The 27,592-nt window shown below is 37.6% G+C and overlaps 1 protein-coding gene across 5 annotated transcripts in view; it reads left to right on the forward strand.

The window, feature by feature from the left end:
* Window positions 1–27,592, forward strand: part of LOC129733996 (protein roadkill) — a 155,973-nt gene that overhangs the window by 125,400 nt on the left and 2,981 nt on the right. For all 5 annotated transcript variants that reach the window (XM_055695706.1, XM_055695689.1, XM_055695698.1 and 2 more), the window contains 4 exons: window positions 10,964–11,085; window positions 25,785–26,064; window positions 26,125–26,302; window positions 26,369–26,690. In XM_055695706.1, coding sequence (XP_055551681.1) covers window positions 10,964–11,085; window positions 25,785–26,064; window positions 26,125–26,302; window positions 26,369–26,690 — 902 coding nt within the window. The remainder of the gene's footprint in view (window positions 1–10,963; window positions 11,086–25,784; window positions 26,065–26,124; window positions 26,303–26,368; window positions 26,691–27,592) is intronic.

The raw sequence follows: 27,592 nt of genomic DNA on the forward strand, positions 1-27,592 counted from the left end.
CTACTCGGACAGTGCCCCGTTACTAGGCCGACGTATGTACAAAGAGCTCTTTTGTTGAGCTCAAGGAGCTTTTTCGAATGATTCTCGTTTGGTGTGATAAATCTTTTAGATTGGGAACACTTTTTGACATCCAACCAATTGGTCATCACCTTTTGTTCCTCCCAATCTTGCAAAGTGACCTTAGTGTATTGTTTTTATCAAAACAACGCTATAAAACTTTGACAAAAAGAGTTTTGTTACTTGGCTATCTTGGATAAAATTCATTTGTCTTGAAATGTTCAATCGAATTTTATTCAAGCGCAATTATTCTCTTCCGAGAGTACAACAAAAAGCAAGAGTGATTTAATCGCGATACAGGAAAAATCTTGCACAAACAGTTTTAGTTTTAAACACGTCTTATGAGGGATTAATATAAAACTGTCGAAAAATATAGCGAGCGATTCCATCATTTGTTATTGAACGCTAATAAAACACAGATCTTCCCTGCTACTAATTATTCTAGCAATTCAGTGGTAAATGTTGAATAAATAACAAATCATGGCGCATTAAAAATAATGATAAAAGTTCATACTACAAAACACGTATAAAATGAACATGGCAATAGAACTTTTTACCTATGAACTTGGAAATGCATGCAGGTTATGTTATTTTATTTTACGAACTTTTTTGTTCCATAAATTGCTCCATATAAATAATAAAAAAGCAACTAAGATTCAAACTCATGACCATTCACTTGACAAAGCTAACTCTGTAACCTTAAAGCGGTTTTGTCGCAGCTTGGGAAGAATTACAAGATTTACGCCCGGTTTTAAGGGAGCAATCAACTTCTTCGAGTGTCTCGTGAATCTGATACTGTTACTTAAAAAATGTGGATCTCGAGAATATTGAAGCAAGAGTAACCTAAATCAATGACTATCATGTAGCTAAACGGATTAAAAATAAGCAGTAGTTCCGCGCGCTCACATCACTCATTCTTAATTCGAGTTGCGTTGATGAAGTGTTTTCTTGCTCACTTCAGCGATACCGTTTACCGTGCAACGCGCATGCTGATTGATTAAACTGTTGCGTAGTTTAGTCAATGGTCAACTAGAGAACAACATTCCAATTGTTGTTTATCGCATGACAAACAGTAGGTTGTTAATGGAAATCGACTTTTAAAATTTCGTTTAGCGGCAGGTATCAAAAGTTTTGTCTTCTCGATAAAAAGCCTCCATAGAAATTCCAGCTCGTTCATGCATTCGTTGGTAACTACAGGTGACAGAAAGCAAGCCAGGAATTAAAAAGCTAGAGAATGACAGGGAGTAAAATCGGCACAGGGAATTGTTTCTCTCCGAGGTTTGAGAAGGTTAGGTTTAAGTAAAAGTTGTTCAATCAAATCAATCTAGCAACAGACTTAATTGTGGGCGGTTGTTGTTTTCTCCGCATGTACGGAACTCATGTATAACAAGTCTCTGGCAAAGGTCTTAAAGATAGCTTATCTAATCGGACTTCCGGAATTCATGCCTCGAAGCCGCCCAAGTTTCAATTTCTAAACCGAAAAATGAATTTTTAGGAGTCAGAAAGTTGTCGAGCTGGAACACTTTCACAGAAAATTTGTTTTTTGAGTAGATTTTTTTTGAAGAAACACCAGATTTCGAAGTTTCATGCATTTTTAAAACATTAGGTTGAAGAAAATCGATTTCGACAATTTAATATTCACAATTTCTCCACAATTCTTTGAGACTTCGCAGCTCGAAGTCCCGGATTGAGCTTAAATTTTGCATGAATTTTTTTTTGAACAAGACGTACTGCCTATAATCGCATACCAGTCCCATATGGATTTTCATCGTTTTTGAGTTAAATATCAAATTCTATCTATTTCTTGCTCTACTATCGATTAAAGAAACAAAAAAGTATGTTTTATTCGAAAAAGTCAGAAAAAAATGTGAGGTCAAATTGTCCCATCTTAAAAATAATCGCATATCAGTCCCACCAAATGTTTTTCCTGAATATGGCCATATTTTTTTCTTAAACTCATATAATAAATACTTGGTGCTGTTTTTTCAAGCTTTTTACTGTTAAAAAATCATCAAATAACTGATAAATGCAAGGTTATTTCCAATAAATTTCACGCAAAAGTTAATTTTAGGTAGACACTGAAACTGCAACTTTTTCTGAAAGTTCGTTCCCGAAAGGTTATTGGTTTCGTCAACCAGAGGAATAATAGCCTTGAGCAATGCTGCTTTCTGTGAAGGGTTAATTTCCTGTGGATGATCTGCTCACTTCAAATAATCATTCAAGTTGGAATTGTCAGAACTCAGAAGAAATCGTTTTTGGTTGCTTAGCTAAAAACAGCTTATACCTCTTTTCATCGCCGTCGTCCTCTATCAAGTCACTGTTGTAATGAAATTGGAAACTTCCCTTTCTCAATACCACTTTTCCAATATGCTAAATGCACGGGCTGATGCGGAATAATTTTATTCAGCACGTATTGCAAAACACTGACGACGTAAGAAAGGAAATTATTCATATCCAAGACTTCACCGTATATTTTGCTTTATCAACGACGACCTTAAAGTCGGGGTAAGTAATAAGTGGACGTCTCCGTCATTCTTTATGCACCATTTTTAGAAGTTATCTGCGGCCATGAACGTCTGCCCATATTCAAAATACTTGAGAAAAATATGACTATCCCTACACCGAGCGGTTGAAAGTGAGACTGGTATGCAATCATTTCGCTACTTGATGGCCTTAGTAATCGCATATCAGTCTCTTCCTTATTTTTCGTTGTAATTTTCACGAAAAAGGCAATTCTTCAATGTAGAAGTTATGATTGAGGTCTATTCCATTACATTATGTCGAAAAAATTAGAATAACCCACCCCAAACAAGTGAAATACACAAAACAAGGAAAATATCTTTGAGCGCTGTTTTCTCAACTTTATGATTTTCCAGATGGGACTGATATGCGATTATAGGCAGCGTAGCCGTCTTTCCTTACTGCTAACCGAAATTCAAAGGTGAAATTTTTCCCACAAATGCAATGCTGTGCAGAACCCTGATTAAAAAATTAACTCGAACATTCTGAGGGGTTTGAGTCCTAACAAACCCCCCCCCCTCTCATGGCTACGCCACTGTCCTCATCCGCTTATTTTTCCTTTACGCTGAATTCTATAATACCTTAAGGTGACTTCCTCTTAACAAAATAGGAAGGGTGATATATTACACACTAGCACGGATAAATAATAAGCATTTCGCTTCTCAAGACCGTTCGATAACGCCAGCAGTTAGAGAAAATTTGTCAAAGGGTGGTTTTAAAGAAATTATTAGAATTTTCATTGAAAAATTGAAAAAAATTATTTTAGGATTGTCACTGAAATTTTTTTTTTTTTAAATAACAAATCGTATTGAAACAAATTGATCATCTCAGATTTCTTTCAAAATACGTTTTTAGATAGAAAATTTTGTTGCCTGAAACTCTTTTAAACAAATAAAAGTGGGCACTTCTCCAGAAAAAAATGTTTTTTTTTAACAAACACTTTTTCAAACGGAGCAAACACTGTGAAATTTCGATTTTCGATTTTTTTTTTCTGATGCCAGATGGCTTAAAAATGTCTGAAACGTGGAGATCTGGTGTCATCCGAAAAAAACTTTTTTTTGGAAAAAATCGACTGTCGTTCGGAAAATTCAAAATTTCTTCAGAAAACTGATCGGTAACGTCCGCAAATAACTTGTATATTATATTCACCATAAATGGCACCAAATTCATTAAATTTTTTAGGGTGGTTCATTCATTCGATATAGGGTGGTGCTCAAATTGTAAAAAATAAAATTGAAAGATCACTCTTCTAGTGATGCTTCTATGTAAGTCTAATTTAGTTTAATTCAGTAGATCATGTACAATATCAAACAAAACTTCAGCAATGTGTGTTATATAACTTACCGATTGTTTCTTGATGACGAACAATTATTAGAGAGTAGCTTGGACGTGTTGCTTCTGATTAAATCTTAGTCGCTTTCTCTGATCCGCCATAACGCTCAAATAGTCAGCAATAAGGTACGGTACATCCTTAAATTGGTTTCGGTAAAGTTCATAGGGATTTGAAGCAGCTGCACCTTTCAAACGAAATCTGTTGCGTATAAATACATTCAGACATGTCTGAGATAAATACATTGAGAGCCCCCACGTAAAAAAAACCTGACTGTATAAATAACATTCACATACAGTCATACAGTGGCGGAAACCTGGAAAACCCTAGAATGTCAGGAAATTCTTTATTCGATCAGGGAAATTAGGGAATATCAGAGAAAACTGAAAAATATCCATGGAAAAATGTTGAATCAAGACGCGATTCTTTTCTGAACAATTGTTTAGCGTAAAAACTGATTTTCGTAGCATAAAAGGCTATTTTGGGACCTCTAAGGTTCGGTTTCATATCCGATTGAATTCTTTTCTCACTGGGATTGCGTTCATCTATGTTGTACTTTTTTGTGCCGAATGCTGAAAAATATCAGGAAAATAATAGTATGTTTCAGGGAAAACAGGGAATTTGGTTTTGAAAACTTTTTCGCCACCCTGTTGTTCCATTTTTCAATTTTCGTGGCGGCACGTTTACCGAGTACAATAATTTTTTCGACAAACTAGCTGTTCTTGACAAGCTAAAAAAGGAAAAAAAAATTACAATAAATAAAGTTCTCGATTATCCGGAGTAAAATATTTTTAAAAACGATGAATAATCGAGTCCAACCTGTATTACATTCTCAGCAATTTTTCTCGTGGCATTCAGTAAAAAAGGGGTTTTTTCATTTTATTTTAATTTCTTCACAATTTATGCACTACCCTAGGTGGAATAAATAAACCACTCTCATGAAAAACAATGTATTTGATGCTATTTATAGTGTACTAGCTGACCCGGCAAACTTCGTCCTGCCTATTTTTATGTTTAATTTAATAATTTTAAAGTATTAGTAGTAGTATTCGGCTTTTTCCCAGAAGTTGCCATCTTGCAATTCAAAATGGTGTCTGAAGTCAATTTTTAGCTCCTTGCATCATTCCGGTTAAAGAAACACTCATATTGGGTGGTATTTGGTCATTTGCCGCTGTTTTTCAGAAACCGGAAGTCGCAATCTTGGATTTCAAAATGGGATTAGGAAACAATTTTTTGCCTCTGAGCGTCATTCTGGTTAAAGAAACACTCATATTGGGTGGTATTCGGTCATTCTCGGCTGTTTTCCAGACACCGGAAGTCGCCATCTTACAATTCAAAATATTGTCTGAGATCGATTTGTGGCTTCTGTGCATCATGACAATTCCGAAAATACTCATGTTGGGTGTATTTGGTCATTTGCCGCTGTTTTTCAGAAACCAGAAGTCGCCATATTGGATTTCAAAATGGTATGTATTTGGAGACATGCCAGAAGAAGGAAGGGTGTCGAAACATTATGGACATGTTTGTTACACCTAAAAACAATCACCTGACAAATTTGGTTGTATTTGCTTGATTGGTTCTCGAGCTGTGCGAAATTTGAGTTTCATTTGTATGGGACCCCTCCCTTATAGAAACCATTATGAATATATTTGTTATCCCTAAAAACTTTCACCTGCTAAATTTGGTTCCATTTAGTTGGTTAATTCTCGAGATGTGCAGAAATTTGTGTTTCATTTGTTTGGAACCCCTCCCTCACAAAAGAGGGAGGGGTGTCGAACCATTATGGACATATTTGTTACCTCTGAAAACATTTACATGCCAAATTTGGTTCTATTTGGTAGATTGGCTCTCGAGCTGTGCGAAACTTGTGTTTCATTTGTATAGAACCCCTCCCTTATAAAAGAGGGAGGGGTGTCAAACCATTATCGATATATTTGTTAACCCTAAAACATTTCGGGGGGAGGATTTTCGGCTATTCAGTCTATTTAGAGCAGCTCAACGATGTTTCGCTTCAACTATCCGACGTTTCGATGATTTATTTAATCTTTTTCAAGGATTAGAGGCTATAACAAACGATATAGCCTCTAATCCTTGAAAAAGATGAAATAAATCATCGAAACGTCGGATAGTTGAAGCGAAACATCGTTTAGCTGCTCTAAATAGACTGAATAGCCGAAAATCATCCCCCCGAGTTGAACGTCACAGTCGATAAGCATCCACATAACCTAAAAACATCTACCCGCCAAATTTGGTTCCATTTACTTGGTTAGTTCTTGAGATATGCAGAAATTAGTGTTTCATTTGTATCCCTCACAGAAGAGGGAGGGGTTTCAAACCAGTATGGACATACTTGCTACCCCCAAAAACATTCACATACCAAATTTTGTTAGTTTTGGAGATGTGCAGGAATTTGTGTATCATTTGTAAGGGACCCCTCCCTTCCAGAAGAGGGAGGGGTCTCGAACTATCTTAGTCACCTTTCTCGGCTCCTGAAACCCCTATATACAAAATTTCACGCCGATCGGTTCAGTAGTTTCCAAGCCTATATGGAACAGACAGACAGACAGAGCCGCATTTTTATATGTATAGATAGATATTATTATACAAGTTATTTGGAGCCACTAGCGATCAATTTTAGAAGATAGTTTTTGAATTTGCTAAACTAAAAAAAAATTTAGTCCCAGAGTCGATTTTTACAAAAAAAATTTTTTTTCAGATGACATTAAATCTCGACGTTTCAGGCATTTTAAGTCATTTGGCATTGATTTTTTTTACCGAAATTTTACGTAATCTCTTTTGGGTGATTATTCGGATTTCAGAAAAGCCAAACTTCAATCGCTTTGCGCCACCCCATTTTAAGTCCGATTGGGCTGAAATTTGGCATAGAGTATTTCTTCGGGTAGATAAACATCTTGTATAGCGTTTTTTAATTTGAGATGACCCTAGTTTACCTATTTCACGTTGCCAGTGCTAAAGAACACACTTGGTGTCGGATTATAAATGTCTGTAGAAATTATTTCGGCTATAAAAAATAAATTTCCCAATTGAAGGTCTCACTTTGTGAACTTTAGTACAGAAAGGAAAAACTTTGATGTTACATTCCGTCATTGAAACTTGGGCTTCTGTTTATTTTATACGGACTTCGCGGCCAACTGTTAAGTGTACAGGACGCTACGATCCTACTGACACTAGCAATCTCTCCCAAGCCAAGATTCGAACATACGACTATTGGTTTGTTAGATCAGCATCGTACCTCGAGACCAGTTGGGAACAGTACACAGTACACAGTACACAGAATAGCAAATATAATTGCTACCAAGACGGTACACATCTGTACGTGCTAGTGGCCAGCCGGTATCTGCCACAAGTTGCACAATACCAAGGCATTTATATCACTGACTATGTATAAAAAAAGTGTTCCGAATTAGTTTTTGCTTCTAAAAAATTGGTTGACTTATTTATCAAATCAGATACTCTATACAAATCAATTTACAGATAAATTGTATGGAAAGTCTTGTAAATCTTGTAAATCCCCTTAAGAAAAGCATTTTTTTCTCCGAATATAAGACGTCTCTGTCTGATAACCTGAGACGCCCGACCACTGTTGGGGGCGCATACCTTATATGCGTATAAGTGTTGAAAACGGAAGCCTTGGAGAAATCGACAACTACAGGAGAAAAACAGCCGAATGAAGTACTAATTTCGAAACCTATTTGAGACGGTTATAACATCGCGTATGAAGCGCTGCTTTGTTGTTTATTTTTACCAGTTGTCCTAACTTGTCGAGTGTTAAAGTGTTACAAGTTTTGGAGACTGTCTAATTTTATTGTCAGTTGATTGCTTTGTGAAGCCAGACTACAAACGCTCAAATGTTCATTGCGTTTTGCGGACGAACAATCATAAATACGTTTTGGAGATCAATTTTCGCACACAAGGCGACGCACGGTGTCATCAGACCAGAACCAATCATTTCCGGGCCTACAAATCGTCGGTCCTAGGTATATCGAGGACAAGCGCGGTAGCTGCGGAACCTCCTCCGATAACCTCGCGAAACTTGGCTAAGGTTGGTTTTCTCTTCCGCGATTTTTTTTGCTCTTGGTTGGTGTCTGCTTTCAAACCAGAGGCGCTCACTCGATGGTCACCAATTTCGAAGGTTGTTCCGTGCCGTCGTCGTCGTCATCATTTCGATCGTACGCGTGTGCACTTGACAGAAAAGGAGAAAAAAAGATCACTTCGATGAATCGGCCACTGTGTGGCCTGGGTTGGAAGTTTAGGTGTTATACCCGGACAACGACTATGTTTTTCAGTTCTCCATTGCCTTGTCCGCATCCGTCGAGTAGGCGCATGAAGCTGAGAGTGAAAGTGAAAGTTGATGCAACCGTACTACCAGCGAGCGTTTCCTCATTTTCCCAAATGGCGTGTGCGTTTGGCCACATTCAATTCTCGCGTCCAACGTTGACGTCCTCCTCCGTCCAAAGTCAATGCAGTGCGATCTCCTGGCGTTTCGCTACCATCACCAATCGCAGGGTTGTTTGTAGTTGTTGCTGTTTTTTTTTTTTACATTCACTCTAAATGCTACAGTAGCTACCAACAAACAAGCCTCGATGTGGACCCAAACGGTTGTACCCTAGCGTCGTTGATTGTGTAGAAATGGAAGGTAAATTCAGAAAGCGTGTGCATATTTTTATTGTTATTGTATTTATTTAAATGCGAAATAATCAAAAAAGGTGAATTAAAAAGACCCACACACTTTTCCCAGGGGGAGTTTGAAAACTGAAATAACTCTTACTTTCATTTCACTTTCATCGGAGGGGCAGACACGTTAACGGGGCGACATCAAACTTCTTCTTTGATTAGCTATACGTGGGAGATCACTTGGAGAACCAGGGAAAATTTAGAACTGTTCATAAGAACATTTGTTGTCTCGACTATCATTACTTGGTATGATGTTTTGTAAAATAAATTCTTCTCATCAAGGCTTTATTCCTTTGTTTTTGAAAAAAAAAAATTGAGAATTAAATGTATGAATTCATCACTCAAAAAATGTCATTTTAATTTTTTTTACTGAAAAACTAGGTACATACACGCCACGTACAAAAATCTCGTAAATTCTGAAAACACGTTAAAGTAATCGCGTACATTCTGAAAATCGTGTAAAAATTCTGACTTGTAAGAAGTTTTAAGGGTGAGTTTTGTTGAAAATTCTCTTCAGATATTACAATTGCTGAAAATATATCACAGTAAATTCAATTACTCAGAGTAATTTAATTCATTTTATGAGTTATATATGGAATGTTTTGCAAGATGTTAACAAAAGCTATTAATGGTTCAACAACAGTATAAATCTTAGCTAATCACTTCCTACATTCGATAAGACTAAACGGACGGATAATTCAGGTTTTAAACGAAAACAAACTCCTGCGTTGCTAGACTGCAGCAGCATCCCTCCAAGTGGGGGGATGTTGTGCAAGTACGCCCCAACTACGACCGACCGGCCGCGGATGCTCCTTTCTCTTCGGTGCACCCGGCGATGTTCACTTGGGTAGTCCCACCTGGCACAGACATTCGAAACAACAAAAGCTATGTCCGCGCGACGCATGCCTTCTCCATTTCTCCGATTACATAATAACAGTTCCAGGCCGAACGCGCGGCGACGAAACGTTGGCGCAATTCGCGAAGTCTTCAGCGCCTGTAGGTTTTTCATCGTACAATTTCTTTTGTAGTGGACGCCTTTCTTTTTCGCCGTGCTTTTACCTTCCGTGCTCTCACTCACATCTTCGCCGCCACTAGCCTCTGTTTGGGGCTCCCTGCCACCCGTGCCAGTGCCATCTGTGGGGTTGATTGCATTGCTGGGCTGACGGAGCCTCTCACTCTCCAATTTTCTTTCTCCGTGCATAGAGGCTCGACCGAGCGTCGTATATCGGCGCGCGTCGTGGTTTTAGGTTTACGCTTTGCGTTGCGCGATTGGAGGAGTCAGTGTTGTCTCGAATACGCGTGCATCTGAATGTTACATCTGTCGATTATAGTGTCGCTATCACGAGTCCTACCGACGCGAGTGTTCTGTGCAGTATTCTAGATTATCATCAGGGAACAGTGAGTTCCCTAGCCAATAGTGTGTGCAACAGTGCAAAAATTCGAGTTACCAATCCAAGCATTTCAAGCTGTGCTGTGTGAAGTATAGGCGATTACATAATTGCGAGACAAGTTGTTATGCCAAAGTGAAATCTACCATTCCGTGTAAAAAGTGATTATGGATGAAAAGTGTTTAGAGACAGCATCGACAACCACTCCGGTGGCTACAGTTCCACCGAGATGTCCTATAACACCCACCACTATCCGATCGACGACGACGATTCCAATGACGGCGAGTGATCCAGTTGTGGTGGCCACTACGGCTGCCCCGAACGATCCCGGTGGATGTTCTTGTAGCTGTTCTGGGGGGAGTGACTCAGAGTTGGCCACATCAACGACCCCAACTGCTACCGACGATGACCTCGAGGAGAGAAAATATATCTTCAAAATGAAACTGAATTACTATAATATCTATCTGGTTACGACGAGCTATCGAAAGGAAAGGCGATTTTCTCTTTTTTTGCTTTTACATAACCATGTGCACGCTACGGTTGCTCCACGGCGCGCGCTTTCTGTCTGTTGTGTCTGCGCGAGACTCCGCGTTGCGCCCCGCCGATGATTCGTCGTTGTATCCGCCCACCCGCGCCATACTCCCAATCATGCATTGTTACTTAAGAGTCTGAGAGAAAAGCACAGCCAGGCGAAGGTGAAAGAAAAATAAACGCCGTTTCCATCCACTGTTTTTGTCTGTTTACCTCTCCATTGTGGTGTTCCATAACTCTGCTCTACTAGACCTCGTTTAAATTGAATACGTGCGACACCTTCCGTCTCAGTCCAAACCATAACATGAGCCACGAAATGCCATCGATTTAAGTTCTACCCGAAGATTTCTTTGTTTGTAACGGTTCATCCCTTTCACCACGGTTTTTTTTTTCTTCTCTTCTTTTTCTTCGCTTGTTCCTTGTTTCAACTTAATCATTGCAGGTCAAAGTCGTTAAGTTCAGCTACATGTGGACCATCAACAACTTCAGCTTCTGCCGGGAAGAGATGGGGGAAGTGCTAAAGTCCTCCACATTCTCCGCCGGTGCTAACGACAAACTCAAATGGTAAGTTTACTAATTTGTTTTTTTTTTTTTTTCAAAGGAATTTGATCGATAATTTGAGAAAAATGACTGTTTGAACTTATTTGAGGAAGGATTTTGCTCTGAGAGTTTATCATCAATCACTCAAAAGTGAACATATTTATATGTACCGTCTGCCAGGGTGAGATTAAGCCACGGGGGTGAGATTGAGTCAAAACGGGAAATGTTTGTATGTTAAATTACTTAAGATTTCTTGAACCTAATACCTCAAATTCAATACTTTATGAAACGTGACATATTTATTCACAACTTTAAATGGAATATAGATAATATCAGTGAACTGTTCCACTTAAATAATGTTTAAAGTACAGGGTGAAAAAACATGCGCAAATAACGTTAGCCAAAAATGTCCCAGGGAAACAAACCCGATCAAGAAATCACATCAACTTACTGCTCATTTGGTACGTTTGGATGTCGTCTCCAATGTGTTGAGGAAATATTATGCATTGAACCTGTGTTGGCTCAGAAAATAATGTTTTTCCAAACTGTACTTTTTTTGAGCTTTTCTGGGGTGAAATTGTGCCAAGCTATAATGAACGGTACAGTGTGCGGAATTCACATTCACGACAAAATTGTATCAGTATACACCAAAATACTTGCATCGTTTACATAAAGTATGTTGTCTAGCTATGGTATTACTTGAAATAATGACTTGAAGCTTGAGAACAGTAAGCTAACAACTGTTAGATGGAAATTTACAATGACTGATATTGCTTATGGAATGTAACAATATTTTGTACACCTATTCTATATAAACTGACGACTTTTAAAGCGAGTAAGGAGGGTTGTGGGTACGTTTCCAGCGGTTTTAAGATTTCCAATAAAATATACAGTGGTCAATGACATATAATAATGGAAACGAAAAGTCTTCTCAGGCTTTATGTTCTAACGTTTTCCCTTTCTAAGCTACCTGGAGACGCCACTATGTGTATAGAGACTGTCTATAAGGCACGTTCTCATAACTGGTTACTCCAGATATCAATTTGATCCAGTCATATGTTTTTCTATAATTCATACTAACGTAGTTTCATATGAAGCCCCTTAATAGTCCACGTTGTTTATGATCGTCCCTAGACTTACTGTTTTATCATGTTATTTATGTGAATTATTCGTAGATACACTACTGTTCATTTAACAGGTAATTATTTCAACTTTTCGTTTTTGGCACAATCTCGCCCCATAGAAGGAGTGAGATTAGGGCAAAGTTCATTTAATTTTAGCAAAATTATAGTTTATCGTAGCTTAACCATATTTGCGGCAGTCGTCAACTAAACATTTAAGTGTGCATTGAGTTGATTTAGATCAAACTCATTGCCTAAATGTGTGCATTACAAGCTAAGGAACAAAAACGTATCCTTTTTTGGCACAATCTCACCCCGGCAGACGCTATACAACATATTTCAAATATACAACGATTTCGCATCAACTCGACTGAAGGTATGAATTTAATAAAACTACTAGTCTGTAGGCCTTTTCGTACTAAGTAATTTCACATGCTTTTTTTCCAAAAAATTATCTAGACCAAGATTTTGGAAGGTCTGATTTATATGGATATGGATATGGACACTCTTAAGGAAAAAAGTTTTTCTTGCAAACACTTTTTTATGTCCTGTTTTTCTTCTCTTATTTTACTTCTGTTTACTCATACCTTATCGATGTTTAATAATGACAAAAGTAAGAGAAAACGAACAGTTTTTCGAACAACTTTTCTTATTTCTGAAACATTTTCAACGCGAAAAAAAGTGCCCATTTTGAAATGTTCAGAAGAACTTTAGACAACTTAATCTGAGATGACTTTGTTTCTAAATCACGTTTTGTATTTTTTTTAAGTGTAGGATGTTACATAATGATTGAACAGTCTAAAAATGTACCGTGGTCGGAACAATTATTCATATGCAAGATCGCTCCACTTTTTATGAAAAGTAATTTTAAGTATTTACCGATATCATCAAACAACTTTTCCAGATGATGCTGAGGAAGTTTCACTGAGATTATTTTAGAAATAATATTAGTTAGAAGTTTTAAAGAATGATCCATTTTCGAGCACAATTCGCCCATACGATTGCTATCATGCCTTGTTTTCAAGCAGTGATAATGGATTCAAATATTCGAAAAATACAGTATATTTTTCAGTTAAATGCTTTTATAACATGAAAACTTCATGTAGAAACACGTCTTGTGTGAATTATTTGCTTTAAAGTTGGAATTATTGGTGGAATGCGAAGGCCTGTCTCGTATCATGATCGAAACAGCTTACCTCTGAGACTTCACCGGTTCACTTTGTCGTGCTGATAATGAATGTGTTTTACGCAGGTGTATCTCATGAAAAAGTTTACAAAACTAGTTAACAAAACTTTTTTACCTGAGGGTGGGTGCCCATTTTGAAATGTACAGTGCAATTTGTCGAAACCAGGGATTCATCGAAATAACAAGAATTGGATCTTTTGTGTTGGATTCAATTGAAATTCTTGATATTTTGAGGGAAATGATGTATCTTCATAGTTCAATGTAATGTAAGTTCAAGATACAAACGAATAAAAAAAAATAGTTCATATTATTTATTTCCATAGCATTTTCGCGAACTTTCTCAAGGCTATTCTACATGCAATCGCAGTATGAATTGTACTGTCCATTCTTTAGTATAGTTGGGAGAGTCTAATATTTGTTTATGTGAAATTGCGGAACCGATAGAGTTCGTAATTTTCAAAGCCACGTCCCATGAGCACCAAACTGTAGGGCTATTTGAGCTATTATATGTTCATAAAATTGTACACATAAAACTACACACACACAAGGACACAAGGCACAAGTGAAAATTATGCTTCAAATACATTCTCTACAACTGGAAGTATATTATCCTCCATTTAGATTTTTTTGGAGAAAGTGTAAGAAAATCGAGCGTGAATTTGGCGAGTAATAATAAAAAACGACTGTTGATAAAATGGAAAAGCCACTGTAACAGTTTTAGGCAATTCAATTACCTACCCAAAAAAATAATTGAATTCAAATGGATCTGGAATTAAATCGCTGGTCCAATTATGGTACATTCTTTGTTTCGATCATGATTCACCCGATTATACAAATTCTATGATCAGATAAAACGATATATGTACTGTAATAAATTCACGTCGGACTTGCTATAGATTATTCTTTCTGTAAACTAGATAAATGGATTGTTCTGATAAACGTATTTTGTTCTAGATTTCATGAGATATTAATTGTGAACCGGGAATTTAATTTCGGGTTTTGAGTTGCCACCCTGTGTGAATTTAAAAGTTTGGTTACTATTATTATCTGTAATTCGACGTTTTTAAGAAACTATTGATTACGATATTTTCTCAGCTCTCCAACGAAACCAATAGAACTGAACTATCACACTTCTTGTGCTAGACCTCGTTTAACCCTTTAGTGCCCAAATTAGTTTTTAGATGGACTTCGCAAAAATCACTATGACGCTTTATAAACATTTTTTAAGTTCTTATTGAAGCTTTCTAGAGGTTCAACTGAAGGCCGTCTGAAGGCGGCACTTGGCACTAGAGGGTTAAGGCAAACATAACCGAAAACTGAAAAAAGTGAATAACTCTGCAGTAGTTAAATTTTGGCCATAAGCGTAGAAGAATTTTTTCATCAAATAGGGCCCTTTATCACCCCTTAAAAGATTTTAAGTCTGCTTCCTAACACCCAGTATATCTGTTTCCAAAGAAGACACAATTTCTGGTGTAAATACTGATACTTTAAAATTTTGGCCTTAAATTGACCAGCGGCGTCTCGTGGGTTTAGATATTGACTGTGCACTCAAGATTGTCCCACACGAACACCTTCCCCCCTCCCCAGGGGCCCATATCATAAATGTGCAAAGTAAATAAAACACATTTTTGCATTTATCTCGGGTGATTTAGTATTTATTTTTCTTTTGTGGTTTTAAAAATCTTTCATTAACTTTGAATAGAAGAAAAAAATTATAAAAACATCGTTTTCGAACACATGTTTTTTTTAGGAATTCTTAAGTAAGCATTCAATGCGTCGTGTTGCGATGGTTAAATGTGTTAAATGTACATTTTATACTCACGGTTGTACGTTTGACCACGGTAAGGCGAATCGGTTCCCCGGTAAACTCCCAGCTGGTCTCGAGGTAAGATGCTGGCCTAACAAGCCAGTCGTCGTTGGTTCGAGTCTCGGCTCGGGTGAGACTGTTAATGTCAGTAGGACCGTAGCGCTAGCCCCGCAATTGTCCTGTACACTTAACAATCGGCTGCGAAGTCTGTGTATAATAAACAGAAGGTCGAGTTCCGATACGGAATGTAGCACCAAGGCTTTGCTTTGCTTTAAGGCGAATCGGTTCGCGGCGCTTTCCGCGTTCGCTATGTCATCGACCTTAGACCGATATTGTATTGAAAACGAAGCGGCGCAAACCGCATCTTGTAACACGCGAGGATTATTATCAACAATGTGAAAAATATAAAAACGCTTCGCCTCGCTTTCAGTATGATATTGGCCTTAGAGTGCGGTGTTCATACTACTGCTACCCGCCTTTCCCTCCTCCAGTGCAAACCCGCCTTTCCCTCCTACAGTGCTGATAAGTCATCTTTCCCAGTAAAATTGTTCGGAAATTACACTTTTCACATAGCATTTTTCAAGAGCTTCTCAAAAATGAGTCGTGTTCCAAAAAAATTCAACCAGTATCTTCCGGAGCCAGTTTCTTGTGGCGTAATATTTTTGTCCATCGTTGTCGTCGATCACTATTTCGTTCCACTCAGCCAAAATGAACCTCACCGAAACACTTTTTCACTGACACTGACCGATGACTTGACAATGTTCGTTAACGAACAACGAAAGAACGAAGAAAGAGTATATGGACATTGCATGGATGCGAAATATTCCATAGTCTTGTTTCCATCGCATGCAACATAATGAGGTGTTTTGGCAGTTCACTTCCATGCAAAAAGCGGGAAGGGAGAACTCTGAAAGGATTGTAAAAAAATAACGTTTATAATGTTTATGGATGCTTTTTTTCACTTTCACTCAAGAGTGTCAACAAATATCAACCCTGCACTTAAAACTGCATTCAATGAAGCAACCAGAGACTTCTGGAGAGTGTACAACGTTATCAAACTTTAACGCTCCCAGTGTTTGCTCCCATTCTCATCAAGTCTACTGACGGGAGTGCACGGAATTAACACTAACACATCGGTTTTGCAAGTCTCTGTGTGTGAATACATGATAATATGAGGTACATTGAAAAGTGTACTGCGCTGGGAGGTTTTTGGACTGTTTTATGCCTCTCGCTCGCATCATTCATTGATATCGAGAGAATGTGATAGTTGACTTACACACTTAAAACTGGATCTCGAGCTCGGCAAAAAAAAAACATCCGAGTTTACTCGGCAACTTTGGATTTTGCCGATATTTCAGCACAAAAATACCGGTTGGCGAAAGTCGTTGGACTTCGTCCAAAAAACTAAGCTTAACGAATCTCGTCTCTATTTTTTGCCGAATTTATCGTTAAACACTGTTGATGCCGAGGTCAGCAAAAATATTACTGGTATCTCGGCACAAATTTTACTCGTTGCCGTGTTTCGGCAATACAGCTGTCATTCTCATGAACGAGTTGCTGCCATTTTTCTTAGTGCAAATTTATGCGTGTTACGGGTAAGCAAACAGGAAGCAGATACAAGTTTGGCTGAAATTTGTGCAAATTGCAAGTGTTCACAATCCGATAGCTGAAAAAAATGTACAGTCAACTGTTCCGCGATTCTCGGCATAAAATGACATCTGTCAAATATTGGTTTTCCGAGATTCTCGGCAAAAGAGATTCAGCCGAGATGGTTGCCGAGCACTCAGCTGTCCAAATCTTGGCACAAACAATGCCGAGATTCGGTGAAATTTTTAAGTATGTAGGGTGGAATGCTCATGCTCACATTTGTCATTTTGTTCATTGAGCATTATACAAGTTGATTACCGACACAGTATGATAGATGTCCGTAATGCACAATCAAACGAGACGCCACTGAGATTGACCACTATGATATTGAAACAAAATTCAAAAATTTTAGGACGGTTTTCCTCGTTATATTTTCAACTCAAAAAAGTCTACTTTGATGCGGTTGCACTCAAATTTGGTTTAGTTTAGTTTTATATCGTCGGCATAAATAAGAGTTTTTACATGTTTCAGAATAGAGGAAATATCGTTTACAATTATATAAATAGTAGAGGGCCCAAGTGGGAGCCTTGAGGAACTCCTGAGTTTACCTGAATAGGTTTCAAAAGTATACCTTTAAATTTGACTGTTCGTTGACGATCTGTCAAAAACGGTTCAATCCATTTGAGTAATTGTGGATCCATTCCTATTCTTCGTAACTTGAAGAGGAGCAGGGGTATATCAATGCGATCAAAAGCTTTACTGGAGTCAGTATACAATGTTTCTACATAATTTCCTTTATCAATTGCATTCAAAGAGAAGTTACTAAGTTCGAGCAAGCTGACATGACGCTAGAGGAGAGGAATGATTCAAACTTTGCGTCACTCATTCCGTGAATTGAAACAGTAATTAGTTTCATTTGAAATAAACCAGTAAACACCAGACGGGAAAGAAACCAGGCCTTTGAACAAACGTCAAATTACGTCTACAAAATGGGTCACATCCAAACCAACTGAAATAGCACGGACGCGTCTAAGACCTAACCCTCTCCCGCTCACAAGGTTTATCATTAAAATTTATAGCTTCACGAGAAACTTCAAGCTGGACACTTTGTAGACTAACTAAAATTACTGTTAACTGTTTTTTTTTTTGAAGAAAACGCCCAGTGATGCTCTGAGGCAGCATATAAAAGTTTATGGAACAATCGTAAGCACAACAAACTATTTTATGTCAAGATATGATGATTATAATTCTTGGTGCTCTAGAGTCACCATGAGCGGGAAAGGGTTAAGGAAACCCGTAATCAAACTCGTTTACGAAAATGTGGAGCCCTTGATATTTTTTTTTTTTTTGAACATTTCCAACTTTCAGATCTAATCAAGAATTGCTCTAATTTTGCACAATTTATGTAGTTTTGCACCATCCAGCTTTGTGTGTCTCTTGTGACATTTCTATTAGGTTAGTAGTTTTCAGGTTAGGGGAGCTGCGTAGCCGCAAGGTTACAGAGTCCGCTTTGTCATGCGGATGGTCGAGGGTTCGAATCTTAGTATAACCAGGCCATCCGATGTCAAAAAGGACTTAAGCATGGGTTTATTCTCAGGCTCCCCACCAGTTACCCTTCCTTTACGCTGAAATATACAATACCTTTGCGTGACTTCCTCTCAACGAAAAATAAGTCCCTCTTATCAATAGAATTGGCCAGAAGGACGCATGACGAAACTTCTTCAGGGAATTATAATTGGTGATATTTGGCAAGAGGAATGAGTGTCGGTATAGTAGAACAGTAAGCGTGTAAGGAAGAGTATCACATTACACACAAGCACTGATAAACAATAATAATAAGCATGCCACTTTTCAATAGTGGTATCGCTATTAACAGAAGTGCGGGATACAGCAGACATCCGGGCATATCTCACAATAGATTTACGATTCTGGTCGCAGTGAGGAAGTCCATACAGGAAAAAAAATGTTTTCAGGTTGAAATACTATTAAAAATAGACTTTTCAATTTGCAATACGCCACTTTTGAAAACTATTTACGCAGTCATGATTATTTGAAAACGTAACATGGCTTTGAAGCTAACATATCACCGAAGTTTCATTCAAATATGAGAATTTTGACACAGGGATAGCAAGAGTTGTTTAGTATTTTTGAAAAAATGAAGAAAAAAATTTAAAAACCATTCCATATTTTCTCCTACTCTTTATCTAACTGTTGTTTAGATATTTCGATTTATTTTTTTCCAAGGTTAAAAACTTGAGACTTTTTCAAATGTCTAGATAAAACGTTGATAAGAAATGTATGTATCTAGTGCTGCGATTTTTTACTAAAAATATATTTAATGAACACAGGCAAATTTTGTGTCGGAAACAGTTCAAATTGAAACAAAGAATATCTATTAGCGTGACATTGGCCGCGTGGGAAAAACTTCATCGTCGAATCTCAAAAACCGACCATATACATTTTTTTATTGGCCCAAAGAAATGACCTGTGCGAACTTTCTTTTAATATTGATTGTTTGACCCTCGAAAATCACCCACATGGGGAGTACATAAAATGTCGAAAATCGAAATTTTTGCTATGCCAGGTTACTTAAATGCCAGGTTACTTAAAAATACATAAAACGGTGAGATCTGGTGTTATCTGGAACCAAAATTTTTGTCCTAAAATCGCCCTTCTGAGACTTGGGCGACATCCATAAGTAACGTAGCGCAAAAAAACTAAATTTTCTGGCCCCTACCCTCCATATGTAACTATAAGTAACGCATATCTAACCTACCCCTCTCCCCCCTATGAGCGTTACGCAAAATTATTAATGCCGCCTTAGCCGTTTTCTGACAACCGAGGGCTTGTTCTGGAATTGGCTTCGAAAATGACTCACAACTCGCTCCAAATTCCATGTATATCATTTTATTGTTTTTAGACAATTTAAACTTGATTGTTGTGAGGGTGGGTAATTTATTTTTTACTTGGGTGGTTTCAAATTTTTTTATCGCCTAAAAATCCTGTAAATCTGATCCTAAATATATTTTTCGCGCATCTCTCAAGGGTGTCATCATCAGATGAAAAACAGAACTACTAGTGGGCAATTTCAACGCTATCATCGATTATATAATAACTTTTGAGTAATTTCAATGACAAAATTTTCTTGATGATTGTTCCTCAGGATATTATATTTTGTTTCGTTTGGTGATGCGTATTCTTTTCTACAAGAAAAAAATATTCTACTATCGATTTGGTATTCTAGATTAAAGTCTTATATGTAATTAAATAATCACACAAGCTGATTTACGATCTGATCAAAACGATTCGAACGAACTCTGTGTACAACATATTATCAATTTAATTAACCAAATGCTCTTTGCAGTGTAAGGTAGAAATATAACAAAACACTCAAAAACCAGCGAAAAATCATATTTTTCAGACAGAGGATGGTTTCTAGGGATTTTACAATATTTCGCACGAGCATTACGTGAGAGCGGTGTAAACAAAGAATATTTGAACACTAGGTATACTGCCGTTCCACGCATAAATGTTCCATGTTACATTTTGGTCATTTTTACTTTTCATCACCAAACGTCGTTTTTTGACGTATATTTCCAGGAAAATACTTCAACAACAATTTTTTATTCTAAAAATGTTTCAAAAAATACCAAGTCTGTTTGTCCCATTGTTGAGTTTCCACGCATAACTGTCCCGCTAGAGTAATCTCCACAATTAGTTAATTATATATCATTATTGCGAAGCGTAGGGTTCAGAAATCCTTAAAACTAGACGTTAGGAACTTCTAAAGATGGCGGAGGGCAGGAAGAAGGTCTTCTTTCTAAAAGGGAGGGGTATTATTTTGAAATACAATAGCTATCTTTCGAACAAACTACACATTCAAATTCAATCATAAAAACGGAAAAAACGTTAAACAAAAACGCATTGAAATCCCAAGAGACGAAGACAATTGCTTCTATTGTTCATCAGTCGTAGGTACTTCATTTCTTTGTTGGCAAACTTCCGGAAAAACTCAATTTATTTGCTCGAACAACTGTATGAAGCAATGACAGCAATGCTTGCTTACGCTCTGCGGTAATCCTTCGAGGAGACTTTTGAAACGCAAGGTTTTGGTACATTGTAAAATTGTTATCAGCGAACTTTTTTTTGTTTCTTGGTAGGTTGCCATTATTCAGGTTTTTGTCGTCCACGGAATCTGATGCGCTGATGAGATTAAATCCGTTAAATTCATCATCACTGTCATCACTTCTGTATACTTGCAACATGGCCAATGCATTCATTTTCGGTTCTGAGCGAAACTTCCGGCAGATGAAACGAGTCGATGCACACAATACATGACTTAAAAAACAAACAAACTAAATCGTCATTTGCACGAGTCGGTGGTACGATGCGGAATTCACAGTGGGCCTGTAATGCGTGGAATTTGACAATTTATCTCATAATTCTAGGCATAAGCAGCGTTGTTAAACTCGCTCGCAAAAAGCATGCGATACTCCAAGTGGCGTTCTCGCCGCTACCAAAATCTCACACTAGAGATACTCCTGTCGTACTGTTTCTCGTTCTCTTTTACTTTTTTCATTTCACACTACCGAGCGTTGATGCTTGCGAGTTTTCTCACACACACTCTCGCTCGTGTACTTTCCCACTCGCGAGTACCTCCCTTTCTCGCGAGCACAACCAGCGGAGGTGATTGTTAAGACCGTCAAGACGCATTATGACGATACGGAGTGACAAGGCACGACGAAGCGGAGTGGCAAAAAGAATATTTCGACGAGTAGGCAGGGATGCCACATATACAGATTTATCAGTACTTATACAGATTTTTTGTGTATTTTTCATACAGATATCTGTATATACAAATTACAGATTTTCTAGAAATAGTACAGAACTATACAGTTTTTTTTGGTTTTCATGAAGTCGCGAAATAAACTTTTCGATATAGTTGAAAATCGAAAATGAACTCAAATGCTATTGAGCGTGTTGGAGTTTTCATTATATTTATATGTTACGCGTAAACGTGTGCATAAATGAGTCAATGAACAAACTATGTTGCGTTTTTTTCTTCTAAGGGATGTGTTGAGTAAATATGCAGATTTTTATACAGATTGAAATATCACCAAGGAGATTTCCTGAGATTCGAAATACAGATAAAAATGTGGCATCACTGCGAGTAGGTATTCCGATACCCTACACGTTCAAGCATGCGATTCTATATAGATTCATCACCCCACTTTCGGCTGTCGGTGCACGATGCAAAACTGCTTGGCATCAGTTCAGCGATTGAGAAACCGCATGCGTGAGTCGGTAAACGAAGCATTTTCGTTTTCGGGCACATTTTTTCAAGCACTCCTAGTCAAGTACTCTTATTCGAGTACTCGCGTACTCGGCGCGAGTAAAAAGATAGAAGAGAATTTGCGAGCGGTTGTATGCTGGCTGCTGCTCTGGCAAGTGCGTGAATAATAAAGAGTGTCTCGAAGGTGTGTGTGCGAACGGCTGGAGAAGCGTAGCACACATCTGATTCTCAAGCAGAAAGGAGTGGATATGTTATGCTTCTCGCTCGTTTAGCAACGCTGGGCATAAGAGTCCCACTGAACAATTCTTTCTGTAAACGACCGCAAACTAAATCCTCAAAGGGTATTTGGTTGTTTTCATTGGATATGTCGGTCTTTGAGGAAATTTTAATCACAGAATTGTTTTTTGACGTAGGACTACGTCTTTATTTACTATACTGGGATGCATTCTGTAAAATTGAAAATGAAACTGGCAAATGTTGCGTCAGATTTCGAACGTTAATAACAGCATAACCACATGATGGATAACAATAACCAATATGTTTTTGGATAGATAAAATGTAGAACAATTTTGTAATATGCTAGTTATCACTCTAATTTCATTGCTAAATTTCACCAATTGATAAAAAGTTCCAATGACAAATTTACGAACAATGAACCAATTACGTGCGAGCATTCCTAGCACAGACGACGTGAATGGACACCATCCGTTCCCTGTAATATTCTCTGTATCAATATCGAAATAAAAATTGACAGAGTCTCCCCGTCTTAATAGGTCAGATTATTTTTGCTTCCATGAGCTTAGAATAATATGATGTCTCGAAGGTAAAAGTTTTCCGAAACGTTTGAAACAATCCCCATTTTTGGACAATTCCCAATCCTGCTATTAGAACGTAATAAAAACTGATGTCTTGAAAGAAAACATGCTGGTAAAAGCAACAGTACCAGTGGAGCAGAGAGCCGCAAGTCTCTCGTCGTCTATGATTACAGCGGTACTCTTTTATTCATACATCTCAGCGATACACTTCTATTCGTACTGCAGGGGTATTATTCGTATTGCAATGGTACATTTGTTCGTACATTTCTATTCGTGTGCAATCGAGGAAAAACTGCAATGCTGCTGCTGATGGTGATTGAAAGTTTGTCTCATGAATATGATTACAATAAATTACTCAACAAGAATTGTAAATTTTTGCAAAGGATATTTATTTACTTTTATCTTCGATATTCACTAAATAATCGTGACCAGGAGAGTATCGAAAGAGTGAATTCCTAAATATACGAATTCATAGAAGAGTAAGAGCCGGCGAATGCTTGTGAATTTGGGGTTTATTTACTAAGATTCATTCAGAATCTTTTTTTACATTTCAAAATTGTTAGATGATATATTATTATTTCAAACTTTGCCATAATAAACGTATATTCGCTGTCTTTGCAATAGTGCGAATTTAGTTGTAGGCAAATGAGAAAAATTGTCAAGCAAAAAACAAATATGGAATTGTTGATTGCTACGATTTTGTGCTGGAACTTGTTGATAATTTTGTTTAACATATCTTCTTATGTTTGCCAATTAAAGAACCTTTGTAAGGGCTTCCATATTATTTTGAAAGTAAGATCCGCATTATAAATTTGATTTAATCAGTCTTAAATAAGACAAAACCATTCATTATGATAACGTAAGTATTATTGGATTTGGTTTTTGAAGATATAGAGTTATTTCTGACTTTGACGCATTACGAGAAATTCTTGGTGCTTCTTCAACAAGCACGATATGCTTGTGCCTTGTCAAATACTTGTTGTTTGCACAAAAATATACTAAAAGCATAATATCGCCAAATATAAACGATATTCTTTGGAGTGTTGTTGAATATATTTCTACAAATAGATTTTAAGGGAGGCAATACGCAAAATAAAAATACGTAAGTCATTGAGCAAACACATTGATTCTGTCTGCGGACTCTGTAGATTTTGTAACAAAAAATCCCCTAATTTCAGTCAGGCCAAGATTTGAGGGGGGGGGGGGCAAAGGGGGCAAATGCCCCGGGCCTCCCGATTCAAGGGGTCTCGCTAGTCCTGGGCCGACCTTTTTTTGCTCGTCACCTCCCAGAACGTTACCTCTAAATGTTGTAAAAAAGAGGGCCTCACAAACAAATTTGCCTCGGGCCCCCGACCATCTAAATCCGGCCTTGATTACAGTGTTTAGTCCCACGTCACCATTTCATACAACCCTGGAGCTGTATACCTTGTAGTATTGATATGCCATTTCGCCTCAGATGACAAATACTTTTCAAATCTTTAATCGCATTTTTCTCAGCTGTCCGTTTTTGAACATGGGACAATTATGCGTGGAACGGCAGTATAGAAGCTGAATGTTTCCAAACGCAATATGTGTAATTTGTAAATTCTAAAATAGAAAATCATATTTCAAATCTTTTCAGAATTCATGGTAAGAAATCTGAATTTTTAGGCCCAGATTTGTTTCTAAGGCTTATACCAGTCCAAGACCAGCAATACTAATACGAATTGTATAAATCCAAAATGTATAGGGTAGGTGAGCCAGTTATGGCAAGTGCTCCAGTTATAGCTATATCGCATAATCGCAATGGTATCAGTTATGGCAATACAGTCATACCTCGATATAAGGTAACTTTTTTTTTTTTTCGTTACGTTATATCGAGTTACGTTATATCGAAGCACGAAAAAAATTATTTTTTCATTGATGCAAAATTCTTGATGGTTACTCAGAAGTGCGCAAAAACTTATTTCCCTTCACCTAAAAGTATATATGAACCTGTATTTTTTCGCTTCAAGACAATTTTGGTAGACAAACATAACCAGTTACAAAACATTGAAAAAATAAATGTTAATTTTACCCCATTCTACGGTACTTATTGGTTTCAAAACATACTTTAAACATTTATTCGGAACATTATACATCCCAAAAATAATTGTTGTACTTTAATTTTGGGAAATTAAAAAAAGTTACGTTATATCGAGGTATGACTGTACCCCATTTAAACTTCATAGGCCATAACTGGTTCATGCCAAAACTGGTACATTATTTAGGTATTGCCATAACTGATACTCCTCCCCTATTTGTTTTTTTCAATTTACCTGCATTTTTTGGTGCCCTTTTCGTCATTTAATAAAACCCTTTTTACCCTTTTTACAAACTAAGTTTGTCATTCAAAGTGGATAATTCTTGAACGAATCTACCTAACTGTATTGGTTAGCTCTAGAAAAAAAACTTTTCAATTTCGTTTTCAAATCCTTTAAAGCGAGGAAGAGAAATGCGATGCTAGACAATGCGGCAAAAAATCTCACAATTTTTTTTTTGGAAAAAAAAATCCGTTTTATTGATGGATAAAACAAAAAAAAAAATTATTCACCAAAATAAAAAAATACTGAAATTGTGTATTATCAATTAAAAAAAATCGTAGAAAACTGACTTGATCACCTTTGATTTGAGGCTGTTTAAATCTGTGGTAGACACTTCGGAAGTATTTTTTACAACAACACTGTATTAGTATGGTTCTGCAAAGCAGTTTGAAGGTTTTTAACATTTGAACAATTTCAATTAGGCATATAATTGTAAAAGCGAGGTCGAGCGAAAGATCCAAAACTAGTCACGAAATTTGAAGCAAATGTTTGGTTATTGTTAAATTGTTCATGTATATAAAGAATAATTGAACCAAAACTTACCCTCCATAACTCTTTCTTTTTTCTCTCAGGTGTTTGCGCGTGAATCCTAAGGGTCTGGACGAGGAGAGTAAAGACTACCTGTCCCTCTACCTGCTACTCGTATCCTGCAACAAATCCGAAGTGCGGGCAAAATTCAAATTCTCGATATTGAACGCAAAGCGGGAAGAAACAAAAGCGATGGAATCCCAGCGGGCGTACCGGTTTGTGCAGGGCAAAGACTGGGGCTTCAAGAAGTTCATACGGCGAGACTTTCTGCTGGATGAAGCGAACGGTTTGCTGCCCGAGGACAAGCTCACGATATTCTGCGAGGTGAGTAATGAAACTTTAACGCTCTGAACTTAGTTTCTCACATTTTTGGTTTCTTTTCAGGTTAGTGTAGTCGCGGACAGCGTCAACATTTCCGGTCAGAGCAATATTATTCAATTCAAAGTGCCAGAATGTAAACTATCAGAGGATCTGGGGATTCTGTTCGACAATGAAAAGTTCAGCGATGTGACGCTGGCGGTGGGTGGACGAGAGTTCCAGGCACATAAAGCAATTCTAGCGGGTAAGTTGCGATCCGATAGACTAGAAGGATGTGTCCACTGACTAACTATTTCCCGTTTTATTGTAGCGCGCAGCCCTGTGTTTGCGGCGATGTTCGAGCATGAGATGGAGGAGCGCAAACAGAACCGTGTGGCAATCACCGACGTTGACCACGAAGTATTAAAGGAGATGCTCCGGTTTATCTACACAGGCAAGGCTCCCAATCTGGACAAGATGGCGGACGATCTGCTCGCGGCGGCCGACAAATACGCCCTCGAGAAACTGAAAGTGATGTGTGAGGAAGCGCTCTGTGTTAATCTGTCGGTGGAAACCGCCGCCGAAACCTTGATTCTCGCCGACCTGCACAGCGCCGATCAGCTGAAGGCGCAAACGATAGACTTCATCAACACGTAAGTTGCATTTGGTTACTGTTTATTACCTGGACCAGCCATGTGGCATGGAGTGTTGAATTCTAAAAGACTGAACGTTTCGCCACCTGCCATTTTTGTTGGTCAAGCAAGTTTGGAAAGAGAAACAAAACGCCTTGATTTACAAATTCGATGTTACAATGTTTTGGGAAAATGGGCGAACAGGTCGAAAACCTCATAATAAAAAAGCTATTTCTACTGTTCTCGACGTTTTTTTTCTAACAGCTGATCAGATAATTTCCGTAGTATCGTGTGGCGTTCTTTTGACCAGTCAAAGTGTACCACAATAGTTTTTTTGTCAGACTGAATGAATAATTTCATAGCTGCTGCGAATGGGTATATATAATTAGGTTCGATTTTAAAAAAAGAATCGTAAAACAAGCAAACGAAAGCTGTTACGGAAAATATGTTTTCTGTTTTGGCCCGAATTAAAAATAAAAACAAAAAATTGGTCCTGCTACTTCTCATACCATTTTCACTGTCAGGCAGTGCAGCAAACGAATCCAGCAGCGTTTCTTTGCAATTTTAAAATTTAAGAGTGTACTAATAAATTGATTTTTGTGGTACCTACCCATCATCAGAACTAACATCAGAACAGCATCAGAATAAACGCATAAAAATGGTACAAATATTATAAGCGGCATTATAAAAAAGTTACTCTAATCAACGTTACATACGAAATTTCCCATCCACTACCTTTCGTTATCTGACAATACCTAATCCTGTAAAAAACTGGCTCAGCAATAATTGGCTGACGCAATACTTATGAAAATCGGTGACATACATAACATGGAACGAGGAACCTTAAAAGCTAATAACTAGGCAGGTTTTACTATACCTTTCAACCGAAATCATTTTTTGTCACATGATATAATTGACACAAA

The sequence above is a fragment of the Wyeomyia smithii genome, chromosome 1 (assembly GCF_029784165.1).
Source record: "Wyeomyia smithii strain HCP4-BCI-WySm-NY-G18 chromosome 1, ASM2978416v1, whole genome shotgun sequence".
Lineage (NCBI taxonomy): Eukaryota > Metazoa > Arthropoda > Insecta > Diptera > Culicidae > Wyeomyia > Wyeomyia smithii.